The sequence below is a fragment of the Podarcis raffonei genome, chromosome 5 (genome assembly GCF_027172205.1).
Source record: "Podarcis raffonei isolate rPodRaf1 chromosome 5, rPodRaf1.pri, whole genome shotgun sequence".
NCBI lineage: Eukaryota > Metazoa > Chordata > Lepidosauria > Squamata > Lacertidae > Podarcis > Podarcis raffonei.
In genome coordinates this window covers 49,211,728-49,226,053 of record NC_070606.1, presented here as the reverse complement: position 1 = coordinate 49,226,053, position 14,326 = coordinate 49,211,728, and the positions used below count along the sequence as shown (strand labels likewise).

General features: G+C 46.5%; 1 protein-coding gene across 1 annotated transcript; it reads left to right on the top strand.

The window, feature by feature from the left end:
- Positions 1–10,019: 10,019 nt before the first annotated feature.
- On the top strand, positions 10,020–11,976 carry NANOS1 (nanos C2HC-type zinc finger 1). The gene has a single exon (XM_053389061.1). The coding sequence runs from the start codon at positions 10,188–10,190 to the stop codon at positions 11,052–11,054; it is 867 nt and encodes a 288-aa protein (XP_053245036.1). The 5' UTR covers positions 10,020–10,187; the 3' UTR covers positions 11,055–11,976.
- The last annotated feature ends 2,350 nt before the right edge of the window (positions 11,977–14,326 follow it).

Sequence of the window (14,326 nt, the reverse complement as noted above, 5' to 3'; positions counted from 1 at the left end):
ATGTGACTCACAGACAAAACCTCTCTATTTAAAGAGGACCTACATCTGGTAGACTTACTGTTCAGCGCCGTGTGGCTCAAGTGGCAAGTACACCCTCAGGTGTGGTGGAACATACTGTCTCTTTGAACTGTCGATTCATCTGTCGTCTGTATTGTGGAGTGGGAGAGGGGGCTGCCTTGTCCTTCACTTCTGGCACCAACATTTATTAGGGCCGGCCCTCATGCCAGCAGTGAAGTATACGAGCACCAGATGTATGGGATGGAAGAAAAGAGTGATAGTCTAGGAACTTGTTCTCCACCTAAAGTTTTAGTGCTGGCTTTCCCCATCCAACCCCTTAATTTGTTACTCACATTAGCATCCATTACCAGTGGTCTCAAACATTACCAGTTCCTTGCAATACTTGCTATATCCATTATGGACACACACCTTTCTAGTATAATATATATATATACAGGGCTATCTACATTTCTAGGGGGTTTCCCCATAAAGCAGGCATAGGCAAACTTGGCCCTCCAGATGTTTTGGGACTACAACTCCCATCATCCCTAGCTAATAGGACCAGTGGTCAAGGATGATGGAAATTGTAGTCCCGAAACATCTGGAGGGCTGAGTTTACCTATGCCTGCCATAAAGGCAGAAAAATCTGCAGTGCCCATGGCATTCAACCCAGAGGCAGATCTTCCCTTTACTCAGCATGCAGCCAGTGTTGGATTAGGTCCTAGGAGATCAGGGTTCAAATCCCCACTCAGCCATGAAGCTTACTGGACCAGTCTTGATCTCTCAACCTAAGTTACCATCAAAGGGTTGTTGTGGTGGTAAGAAGGGTGAGAACCATGTACAGTGCTTTGATCTCTTTGGAGGGAAGGTGGGATCTCAATGTGTTTTCAAAAACACAGCAGCCTCAACTCAGAACAAATGGGCCTCTAGTGGGGAGTTCTTATCACATCTCTGTCAGATGCTCTAATCGGTTTTCTGGTAAAAAGGACAATCCCTTTCCTGATTTGGGGACTGACATCCATATAGAATTTGTCATCTAGCTACTCTTCTGCTATACTCGCAAAATAGATCCACACAAACTGCTCTTAAATAAAAGATGCCTTTGGATTTTCAATTTTTGAAAGGCTGCTTAGTTTTCATCTAAAAAGAATATATGAATATCTATGACATTTTCACTGTACCCCCCAAGCTATCTGAGTTATAATATCCTCTAGGATTTTTTAAAAAGTGTTTTCATGACAAACATTAGCTCCTCGGCTGCAGTCATATTCATAGCAATGTAGCTCCATCCAATAAGATGAAATTCTATTACCCTTTCAAAACTTATGTTTGTGCCTTTCATTTCACAGCAAGCTGAATATACAATAAAATGACATACTAGCTGCTTGTTGACAAAAATACATCGTCTTTCTAGGATGTTTGTTGCTACCTAGATTTGCCAGAAAGCTTATTAAAAGTTAACTAAATTTCACATTAGGAACTGGATGGCACAAAGCTTGCCAGCCTAGTCTTCCAGGTTGTTGGAAACAAAGATTGGGAAGTTTTGGAAAGAGCTAAACATTTTAAACAATGTTTTGAAATTCATGGAGAAAACCAAAGTCTAATTGATGAGCATCAGCCAAGGAGGAAGTGAAAGGTATAAGGTGATTGGTCGCACAACAATAAGCACCCCACTGGTGCCACAGGACCAGTACAGAAGATTTTAATAATGTTGGGATGGGGAACCAGAGTCCTTCCAGATGTTATTGAACTCCATCTCCCACCAGTCTCAGCCAATATCAGCAGCAGACACATCATACAACATGGAGGGGACAGTGGTTCCCCCCACCCCTGCTTTAGTGACTTGCCTCAATGCAGGTTCAGCATAGATGCACTAAACATTTCATCCTCCCCCTGCTGTCCCTGGTTGGCATTTGATGGCGTTGGCATGAGGTGCACTCCATGGGAGCAGCCAAAAATTGCAGCATGCACCCCCATCTTAAACAAAGCAAGTAAGAGCAGGTAGGCCTTTCTGCGTGGAGTCTTTTGCCAAACACAACTGTTGTTGAAGTAAGACATCCTTGAGCCGGGAGAGAGACCCTGCCGGTGGCTAGGTCTGACCTCTCTGGTGTGTCCAACTCAACCATATTGTCAGAGGCTCAGGAGCAGAAGCACAGGGGAGAGAGTAAATAGAGAGCGGAGGAGAGGAATCCGAGGGGAGCGTAGGGGAATATGACAGTGACCCGAGAGATTCCATGAGCTTCTCCAGCGAATCAGAAGATTCTCAGAAGGGGGCGCCTATGGTAAGGGCAAGGGGGGTCCCAGGGGGGACGCTCCAGAAACAAGGGGCCAGCGGGAACTCCCAAGGGAACAGCGGAGGATCAGGACCAGTTCCCCCACCAGAGCACAGTGGGGGGGAAGAGTCACATGAGTCAGGACCAGCCTCTCCTCCAGCGGGGAGAGAAGATGAGTCAGGGATAACCACGCCCCCATCGGAAAGTGGGGAAACGGAGGGAAGGCCGGGTCCAGCTAGCCCCCCCGAAGGAGGGAGCAGTGACACAAGTGTAACGGTCAGAAGGAAAGTGGGAGGCTGCGCGCGCGCGCCAAGTTCAAATGTGCAGGAGCGCGGGACAGCAGAAGACCCGGATTGGGAGCCAGGTCCAAAAGCCCGAAGGAGGGAGGGGGAAGAGTCAGGGGACTCAGCGTCAGAGGAGTCTAGGAAGAGTGAGACTCCGACTAGCAGGAGGACCCAGAGAAGGAAGGAACAGAGGAAGAGGTGGAGTAAGGCTAGAATCTTAAACTGGTGTCAGGGGGGAGGAGATTCAGATGGAGCTTCGGCGGTCTAAGGTACAGACGTAGCGTTGCACGCTGCGTGTGTGGAAGTGAAACTGAACTTCAATAAAGACTTTTATACTAGAGAAAGAAGCAGCGTTGCTCTTGTGTGAGCTGGGACCTTGGGCAGCGCTGACACATATGTTGTTTGTCTCCATGATTTGCCTTCCATAATCAGAGGCACCATGCCTCTGAGTACCAGTTGCTAGGGAACAACCGTGGGATATGGCTACCTTGCTCATCTTCTGCCTCTGGGTTTCTCTGTATCTGATTGGCCACTGTGGGAGTAAGGGTGTTGAACCAGATAGGCCTATGGTCTGATCCAGCAGGGCTCTTCTCTTCTTACATGCATGCTCTTGGGTGTTTCATTCCCCACTATAGCTTATTAAATTTAAAAAGAGGCAGAGAAAATCAGTGGAATACTATTTTTCCCCATATGCCTGCCCTGTCTGTACACTAGCACTCCCACATCTGTCAGTATGAATGAGCGATATATATTTCTAAAGCAAATATTTTATCATGGTTATGTCTTTATGCTTCTCCTCATACATTGGCCAAGAGTCAGTGGCCAATATCCCCTTTTAAAAATTATTTACCCTTGTGTCTAAGATCATTCACTTCCCCAAACTGACTGTAAATCAATACCTGCACTGACTGTGCAAATGGGAAAAGACAGGGTGAGAATCGTGCCTTTGATACATCCAGGTTTACAAAGGAATGGCAATCAGTCAGTGTGGCTTTTGTTTACATTGGCAACTGTGAGTGATGATCCCCTCCAAACCTCAGAATGTTGAAAGGAGCAACACCTATGCAGCTCCATAAAAGAAGTTATCAATTTGGAGAAATAGTTTTCTATAGACATACATGCAATGCCACCTGCTATACCTAATGAGTGAAGGCAGGTTCCCACCCTGAGCAAGTGACCTCCACCCCACCTCCACAGAGGGAAACATAACATAGGACACTGGGAAGGAAGCATCTGTTGGCAAAAATTTAAAAGTTTTGATTGGAGGAGACAATATCACAAATTATGGACTATACCTTGCTGGCAGAGAAGAGATCGAGAGGCATCTGGATGGGAAAGAGCTATGGTCCAGTGTCCCCTTCGTAGCCTTGAGCTGTTCTTATGTTGCCCTTCTAATTCTAATTTGAGCATGTTGGTGGGCGTTGTTTGAAATCATGGCCTGATTTCTTTGAACAACTGGGTTTAGAAACCAGCTTGTTAACTGAGGCACTCCAGAAATGGAGGTTAGGCCTGAGACACACGTGAATGTGCACACATAAACACACCTATTTATCAAGTCTATCAATGGCTACTCACCATGACGGCCATGGTCTGCCTTCTCCATTGGCCATGTTCTACCTCTGCTGGTATTCCCTAGTGAGGAGAGCACAGTTGCGCTTAAATCCTGTCAGTGGGCTTCCCATAGGCATTCTGGCTGGCCACTGAGAGTGAAGGGTGCTGGACTAAAATGGGCCCTTGACCAGATCAAGCAGGGCTCCTTTTACATTCTTGTGTTCTTAGCTTATACAGCAAACGTGGTTGTGGACTAGTTTTAGTGACTTCACTGCAAAATTCTGCTTAGTTTCAGCAGTCGTGATGACTTTAGTTTCATGTTATTCTCTCTCCTCTACACGGTTCTTTTTTTCCTTGACATTGTTTGATATTTCAGCTGATTAAAGCCCCATAATACACAGTAATCTGTATTTAATTACAAGGGCCACTTGTGTCATGCCTAGGAATCAAGGTTGTCCTAGCAACAGTGAAGGAAATCTCACCTCTGAATGAGGAAACCGAGCCCAGCTCCCTCAGCAAGCTTAGCCAACCAGTTAACATGAAAAGCAATAAGTGTGTGTGTGTGTGTGTGTGTGTGTGTGTGTGTGTGTGTGTGTTAGCAAGTGTTTCAAAAATGTGATAGAGTGTTTCAGAACTGTATTGGTCTTGCAGTATGTATTCTTGGCCACTGCCATGCAACCTTAACTGATAACTGTTGGTAAGAGCTGTCTGACAGCGAAACAGACTACCTCAGAATGTGGTAGACTTTCCTTCATTGGAGGTTTTTAAACTGAGGTTGGATGGCTGGATGTCAGAGATTCTTTAGCTGTGATTTCTGCATTGAAGGGAGCTAGACTAGATGACTTGAAGCCCATTCAAGCCCATCTACAATTGTATGATTCTACAATACTATGATAACTGGTCATCTTGAGTTATCTTGCATAATTGTACTTACATTGTGTTATTTTGTTCTTTATTTTTTATTATACTTTGCATCGCTTGAATGATTTAACAGGGCAGTGATTAATAAGCATGATAAATGTGTGTGTGTGTGTGTTAAAGTATATATTTGATAATCTTGTAGAAATATTTATTTACAGTTATAGACCATTTCCAGGAGTCTCTACTGCAAGATTAGCTCCATCTAACATACCCACAGCAGTATTCTGTACTCCCTGGTTTATTAAATTCCATTGATTTGGACCACCACTTTGCCAGCTTTCAGAGAAAGGGTTGGTCAACCAGGCAGAAACAATGTCACAACTTCACAAAGCTGTCCCAGCCAGAGACTGGATGGTGGGAGGCATGGCACTGCGGCTGATTAAATGTCCCTTGGGGTTATTTTGTAATTTGTTTTTGCAGCGCTCACTGGATGACTAATTGGCATATTTGGGAGGAACCTTTCTGCTGCTCAGGCTGATGGCCCCCAGGAGATGAAGGACAGGGCAGAATTGCCTTCTCCTCTATTATACCTGACTGGCTGCTTGCATGAGGCTTCTGAAATGCCTGCTTGTGTCTTTCTTTACTGCACCTGCATTTTGCCTGTGAAGCATGGGATAGTGGGACTTTTGTAGGCTGACTAAAGAGGAGGTGGAACTACTGGGTAAATAGCCATGCCTATCAGAAGGGGCTAAGGGCTTTCTGGGACAACTCCTCACCCATATGTTCTCAGAGGATCCCAGCAAACCCTGTTTGACCCTGGGGCGAAGACACAGCATAGGTTAAGGTTACCAGATTTTTTTTCAATGAATCTGGGGACACTTTTCAACTTCCGACTAAATAGATGGATTTTGTCAGGGGACTGATTTGTAAATCTGGGGACTGTCCCCCAGGAAACGGGACGTCTGGTAACCTTAGCATAGGTGCCATGCCACAAACCACCTTCACTTGTGATTCAGTCCCTGGCATCTCCACTTGGGTTGCAAAAGATCCTGACCTAAAATCCTGGAGAGATGCTCCCAGTCAGTACAGGCAATGCCAACCTAGATGGACCAATGATGCAACTTGGTATAAGGCACCTTGCTATGTTCCTAAAAGCCGTGCTTGTGCCTTTCTTTACCAAGCTCTTTAAACTTGCATTTATTCCCGCCTGGGACTGGAGGTTTGCAATTTCCATTTAAAACAGGAATATATAACTATGCTTCCCAATTTGCTTATTCTTAGCAATATCTTCCCAGTGGGAGCCTCTGTTTACATTTCCCCTTCCCCTGGCATTTGCTTCCAGTTTATGGATAGGGTGCATGTTTCATAAGCGACCTAACTGGGATGATTATGGGAAAAGCACAAACAGGACCTCTTGGTTCATCTGCCCCCTCAGTTTCACCGGCCTTAGTCCTCCTTATTGGAGGACTCATCTTGAATATAGAACCATCTCATGCTCCTCGTCTTCTTCCTTTTAGGGTAAATTAAGATAGTCTGCATCCACTGACGCCGGGCAGGAGAGTTAAATACCGTATTTTTTGCCTCATAAGACGCACTTTTTTCTTCCTAAAAAGTAAGGGGAAATGTCTGTGCGTCTTATGGAGCAAATGCGTGGTCCCTGGAGCTGAATTGCCCAAGGGCAAAAAGCAGATCATGCTTTTTTCTTTTTTCTTTTTGAAAGAGGGAAGTGGGTGTTGAAACAAAGCTGCTGATTGTTTGATGATCAGGGAGAGAGATAAGGGACACTAGAGATAAAGGAGGCTGCCTGGGAGGGGGGAAGGTAAAGACAGCAAACTTGCAAAGGGGGAAAACAGGAAGACTTGAGCAATAAAGAGAGAAATTAGAAGAAAAGGAGGAGCAAAAAACTGCTCCAGCTAAGGAAAAGACACTAGGGCAAACAAGAGGGAAGGGAGTGTTGAAAGGAAACAGCTGATCGGTGGGATCGGAAGAGAGATAAGGGTCGCTAGAGGAGGCTACCTGGGAGGAGGGAGGTAAAAGCCCATGGATCCTCAGGATTTTTACATTTAGTCACCCCAAATGCACCATCATATCACATAGCACGTCCATGGCTACAGCCTGCACCAAAAGAATAACGCACCCACTGTTGCGTGGGGCTGCAATGGTGCAAAAATGTGGTTACAAAGCACAGATCCACATGGATCCTCGGGATTTTTGCATTGGGTCACCCCAAATTCACCATCAGATCACATGTCTGTGGCCACAGCATGAACCACAAAAATCATACATCCATTGTCTTGTTCAGAATTTTTTTTTCTTGTTTTCCTCCTCTGAAAACTAGGTGCGTCTTATGGTCAGGTGTGTCATGGAGCGAAAAATACGGTAAGTTGAGAAAGGTCAAGGTGTATATATGTGAGAAAGAGCACATTGTGCAACTGAAAGTAAGCAGACTGATACGTATAGTGATTTGGGGTTAAGGCTTATTTGGAAATGGGGAACTGGTTGTTGAACTCCCATCATCATGGAAACATAGGAAGCTGCCTTATACGGAGTCAGACCATTGAGCACCGTCTATACTGGCTGGCTCTAGGATTTTAGGCGGCGTCCTCTCCCAGCCCGACCTGGAGATGCCACTAAGGGTTGAACCTGGGATGTCCTATACACAGCAGATGCCTTACCACTGAGCTATGTGACTGGCCCAGAGTTGGAATCCAGCAATATCTGGAGGGCCACAGGTTCCCCATATCTGCCTTAACTAAAGTAAGAGGAAACTTAAACATAACCCTACATATCATTTGACTGTGGTGAGGGGAGTGAGGTGGCATCTCTATGTTCAAAAAAATGTAGTGGCATAATTGTCTGCAGTAAATAACTCCGCACATATTGTCATTATTATATACTCTGTAAGATGGAGAGAAATAATGCATTGGGAATATCTTTTGAGCTAATGTATTCCCTGTATTTGCTCAGTCCCTGCTCCTGCCAACATAGCAGTTCGAAAGCACGTCAAAGTGCAAGTAGATAAATAGGTACCGCTCCAGCGGGAAGGTAGACGGCGTTTCCGTGTGCTACTCTGGTTCGCCAGATGCGGCTTAGTCATGCTGGCCACATGACCCAGAAGCTGTATGCCGGCTCATCCAGTAAAGCGGCCACGACTGGACCTAATGGTCAGGGTCCCTTTACCTTTACCTTATTCCCTGTATGCCATTCCAGTTGTGGCCAGTGACTCCTGAAGCCACGCATTAGTGATATTGCACAGCGCAGGTAATGGGCAATACAGCCAAAAATGGATCTCTTCATATGCATGCAGGTGAATTTAAACTTTATGTGTTGCAATGTTTTTTCCCAACTGGATTCCTGTTTTGCCTGTGAAATACAGCTATTCCCTGGGAGAGCAGGGTCAGCCTCAACATAGAGGCAAACTATGCAACTGCCTGGGGTGTCTAAATTCCAGAGCTAGCCTACCCACAGTATGTAAATATCCAAGAGGGAAAGAGAGAAATGCTGCTTGCAAGAAGGATGTACAGAGATGCAGCTGAGTAGCTCATCAGCTGGGTAACATATCCTGCATTCCAGGGGATATGATCAAGAGCCTTCTGATTGTCTTCACCTGCCTAGGGCATAAATGCAGTTATGTGGCACAGATGCTAAAAATGAAAGCGTGCTATTGTTATGCTGCTTAGCATATGAGGAGGAAGACAGGAGAAACCCTTTTAATTCACACTGGATTGGGGGGGGGGGGACACAACCTTTGGGCAAACACTGTGCAAGAGCTGACCATTCTGAGCACACCCAATCCCTGCAAGACATGCAGCTCTTCTGCTCAACCCGCAGAAGGGGGCCCAACTGCTCACAGGGAGAATAGCAGCAACTTGTGCAGTACACGTAGAATACAGAGGGAAGAAACACCCCTGGTGTGGGGTGCACCTTTAATACTAGACAATTGAACCATGAAGACAGAAAGCCCTCATTAAGGCCCATTTCTTTTCTTAATGAACAGAAGCAATCTGCCTTTAACAGGAGCATAACAGGCAGAGATGAACAGGTGTTGCCTTTTTCCATCCCTGAATTTCTATGCTGGGAAGTTTCATTTGTTGATTCCTACCCATAACTGTGGAAATGACATGTCCTGCCATGAAAAAAGGAGAGTGACAATATTAGCTATTTTATTGATATGCCATTAGGGTGTCAACAGGTAACAACCTCCCATAACCAGTGGTAGGTGTGAGCAATACCATTTCTAAGAGGTTGGCACCCAGCTAAGTCATACTCAGAGAAGACTCACTGAAATCAATGGGCTTAATCCTGCTGATTTCAGTGGGTCTGGCTGAAGCACAATCCAGAGATGGGAAGTTAGTTTGTGGTTATTCAAGAGCAAGAGGTTGCCGTTCTGCATATGCTCATCTCATTACATCTTCCCTAAAAGCTGAGCTTTTTATATTGGAAGGAGGGGGGGGGACGTCGTTCCAGGGCCAAGTCCTGTAGTACATAGAACCATAACAGCTAGTTCGAGCCCCTGCAATGCAGAAATCTCAACTAGATCATACATCTAGTATGGCCATCCTCTCTCTGCTTAAAAGCCTCCAAGGAAGAAGGAGAGTCCACCAGCTCTCCTGGGCGTCTGTTCCACCGCCGAAGAGTTCTCACTGTCAGAAAGTTCTTCCTTATCTTTAGTTGGAATCTCTTGTAACTTGAAGTCGTTTGTTCGGGTCCTACTCTCCAGAGCTGCAGAAAACAACCTTGCTCCATCCTCCACGCGACAGCCCTTGAGATATTTGAAGAGGACCATCCTATCTCCTCTCTACAGTGCTGAACATCAGCAAGAGAGTCCGAGAGATCCCTGCTTTTGCTAGCCTGACGACGTACCCGGACCCCTTATCTGCTCCGGATCAAAAGCCTTAGGAAGCCTCGCCGGCGTCTACGCCCAGCTGCAAGAGATGAAAGGGTGCTCAGAGTAATCAGCCAATGACAGGAGGCGGGGCGGCGGGGCCGCTTTGGCGGCTGTCCAATTAGAGAGCAGCCCCGGGGCTGCGCCTCCTCCTCCTCGGTCCGTCCCTCCCTCGCGAATGTATCTATTTCAGCCGCGCGAGCGCTAAAAGGCTCGCCGAGGAGGAGGAGGGAGGCGTTTGCCCGGCTGCTGTTTCGGCGAGCGGGCGGCTTCTTGGCGCCGCGAGTGCCGTCAGTCCCCTTGGAAGAGACCAAGCGCGGAGCCGTCTCGGGTCCCATGGAGGCTTTCCACCCCGCCAAGCTGGACCACCACCACCACCACCCGCCCGTGGAGTTTTTGCCCGGGGGCGCCCGCTACGGCGCCAAGAGCCACGGCGCCTACGGGAACGCCTTCAACTCGTGGAACGACTACCTGGGTCTGGCCACGCTGGTCACCAAGGCCGTGAGCCAGCAGGAGAAGGGCTTCCGCGGGGGGGCCTCGTCGGTGGTGGTGGCGGCCACCGTGCAGCAGGTCGAGGAGGACGACGAAGAGGACGACGACGAGGAGGAGGAGGAGGAGGAAGATGAGGAGGAGGAAGGCGGCGGCGGCGCGCCTTATTTCGAGGGCGCCCTGGATTTGCGCGACTTCGACTTGTGCAGCCACCACCACCACCACCTGAGTCCCGGCGAGAGCCTGCTGGAGGAGCGCTTCGCCGACTTCAGCCCCTTCTCGGGCCGAGCCAGCCCGGCCTCGTCGGTCGTCTTCAGCTGCTCTTCCGACCCGCTGGAGAAGGATCGCTCGGCGGCGCACGCCTGGCCCGGCGGCGGCGGCGGCCGCCTGGTGGTGGACGGCCGGCTGCACCCGGCGGCAGCGCCCAAGACGGGCTCTCGGCTGCTCAAGCCCGAGCTGCAAGTGTGCGTCTTCTGCCGGAATAACAAGGAAGCCGTGGCGCTCTACACCACGCACATCCTCAAGGGCCCCGACGGCCGGGTCTTGTGCCCGGTGCTGCGCAGATACACGTGCCCGCTGTGCGGGGCGAGCGGGGACAACGCGCACACCATCAAGTACTGCCCCTTGTCCAAAATGCACGGCGGCGGCGGCGGCAGCGCCCCCAAACAGCCGCTCAAAAGCGCCCGCCACATCCTGGGCAAGAAGCTCCGCTAAGGGGCGCTGCCCGCGCGGGTCCAAACACAAACAACCCATCTTCTTTTTTTCCTTGCGCGTGTGTGCCCTCTACAGGACAAAGACATTTCTTCGGATTTTTTTTTTTTAATAATGTTCTTTAATCGAATGATGTCCCCCTTCTTAATATATTTAAACACGGAGACGGTAGAATGTACAGAGAAATGTTCTTGATCTATGTATCAGATAATCGAAGTATAGGTTCTAGTTTGTATACTTAGTAGCCGGGGACGCCGGCCTATGAATTAACTCTTAAGAATTATAACATGCCGTTTAGAGGTACTGTATTTGTTTATTGTAAGAATATATCTAATTTTTAAATGGAATTAAGGATATCATTTATAAGTGTGCTCCCAACTGATGTAGCTATCTTTAATATTAATTCTTGGCTGGGAAGGGAGCACTCTTTTTTTAAATAAAAAAAAAACACTCTTAACAGCTTCAGAGGAGCTAACCAGCATGAACTATGGTGACATTAACCCCAGTGAAGGTTATTGGGGTTTTCTAGGTGTGCATTTAAACTGGTGGTCCCTACCTTGGTGAAGAAGTGGGGCTGAAATGGTACTGATGAATTCTTTGTATTGGACTGGCAAATTTGTTCCTATTGATGTCTTCACTGTTTTACAAGCAATACTTGGTTGTAGAAGTTGGAGCCAGGGGTTACAGGCTATGTATGTCTGAGAGATTTCTTATGGTCTAGAACCACTTTGTGTTGAACTCCCCCCTTGAGGCAAACTTCCTGTTTTCAGTGCATGTTCTTCGTTTGCCATTCCAAAATTGAATGCTTAATCCACTTCGGCCCCTTTTTTGTTTTTTTAAATGCCGTTTATTTCCCTGTAGCCCAGCTAGGGTGACTTGGTTGATCTTTATGAAGTGTGGAAGTAAAGGTGTCTGAGAGACTGGATTTCACAGCCTGTTCTTTCCTCTTGACTCTTCTCCCTTCCACCCACTAGGCTAACTTGAGCCTCCCAAATTCAAACCAATGATGCTGGGGCACAACAGAGCAGAAAGGGTAGATGATGTGCTTTAATTTTACCATAGAGCCATATAAAAGCAAGGAACCATTCTAATCCACTTCAGCTGGCTTTCAGGTGACCAGGCTTCCCCTTATTAAGGTCATGTAGCAAAAATAAGATAGTCAACAGCAACAGTCATGACACTTTATAACCAAAACTAAAAAAAAGGTTACAATTAATAAATTGGGAGAGGAGAAAATGAAGGGTGGTTATTGTTCGTGCATAAATACTAAAAATTTAAAGACACGCTTCCTAGAAAGTTGCATAGACTTTCAAGCACATAAAGCAAGCTTGTAATAGCCCAAACAAGACTGGGGAAAGAATTGTAATGGTGAGGAATTGGTGTGACTCATAGTCTCTCACTTACCAGCCATCCCTGAAAGGTAAAATGATCCAAATATAATTTGGAGAGAGTAGGCCTGACTCTAGTTTCCCGATACTTGTAAATAAGAGCAACAAAGCTTTTGTTTTAAAACTTTCTAATGTCTAAGACTTTCCTGTTAATATTACAAAGGGGTCAAAAAAAAACCTGCAGCTTTTAAGTATTTAGTTAATACTTGCAGGTCCTTCACGGGCCTCCTAGTGGGTCTGTTTCATATTTTAGTTCTCCCAGTGTTTACAATGTTGTACAGCATCATGTCTAAACAGCATGTGTATTTTATTTTAAGAAACCTATGTGCTGCTACTCAGATGAATATAGCAGTTCAATAAATCCTCAGCAGGTTGCTACAAACCCATCAAAGTTTAAAATTGGCACGAAAACCAGCAAGACTATATTCCATCACTGCCTAGCAGCAAAACATGATGGTACCTTTAAACCACCTATCCAGTACTCTGCGAGCAGTGATGGAGTGAGAGTGGAATAATTGTCTGCATTCCTCTATTTCTGAGTTTCTTTCTTTTTAAATGCCTTTCATTATTATTCCAGAGAGATTTATTTAGACGCATGCAGAAACATGTCAGTTCCCCCTCCTGCTGGCTTGAGGGCATGAGACATGCAGAGCTTCTGATCTCAGCTGCTTCCTGGTACGCCCCCTTCCTCATGCTTTTTACATCTGTTGGGCTGGAAGAGCCATCCCTGTTGGATATCCCAGTGTCAAATCTCCCTCTACCAAATTGGCATTCAGTCTCCAAATTGTGTGGGAGGGAGGGGTAGATGCAATCTGTACTATGATCCCTGAAACCCTCTCCCAGAGTGTCAGACAGCAGCCTAAAACAGCAACGTCTGAGGGACAGCATTTGCTGTGGAGCATAGCTACGAATCTCATTTGGAATGTCCAAAGCCTCTCTGAAAAGTTCTTAAAATTTCTGCAGGAAGTGGTCCCGTATATGGGTTGTTTTTCGGGACAAGGCCCTGGCTGCAACAGGTGGAGATGAATCTAGGCACTGCATAAAATAGGACTGAAAGCAGAGCCTCGTTTGAAGATTTGGAGTGGCAGCGGAAACCCCACAAGATGATACAGTCCCAGAAATAATTAGGTCCTAAGCTGTTTGCCCTGATTGAATGTTTCTGGAAGCCACGGTGTGCAGAACCTTCCAAAACACATTTTCTGACAAAATGGACAGCAACCTAGTTCTTGGTGTATAGATGAATGCCTTTGCGGGCTTAAAATTCTTTGCACAGTCAAGCAACATTCAAAGTATACTTGCATGTTTTCTTAAAAGTTCACAGAGTCTGGTGAGGATTCTAAAATGTATTGTAGGCCTGCCTTTAAATTGAACAAGCCTAATATTTTCTGTTTTGCAGTGTGGAATGTTTTGTTTTGTTTTTAAATGGAGAGGTAACAGCTAAACATGGGTTTATTCCCTTGAAGAGAAAATGCTAGGCTTTGTGTACTTTTTGCAAAAGCAACCAAGATTAGAGGATGCTGAAAGCTCACAGTATGAGCTGGACTAAGGAAGTTAAAGGGGCCCAGAGTGTGTGTAGGGCAAATGCAAAAGGAGAGTGGGTTGCATCTGGTTGTGTCTCCTTTTGATAGAAGGCTCTTTGATCCTGTAAAAGTTACCAAGAGTCAAAGGAGGGCTGGCAGTTGCCAATTTTCCCTTAGTCCCCTGCCCCACCTACCACACAAAGGGTCTCACAGTGCTCTTGAGAAGATTGGGAGAGGGGGACTGCAAATGGGTGAATCTCTGGAAATTGCAAGGCTTTGCCCATTTCCACTAGCAGAAGCCACTGGTAGATCAGAATCCTATGTCAGCACCACTGCATCCAATGCAAATTCATTAACTTTCATTTTG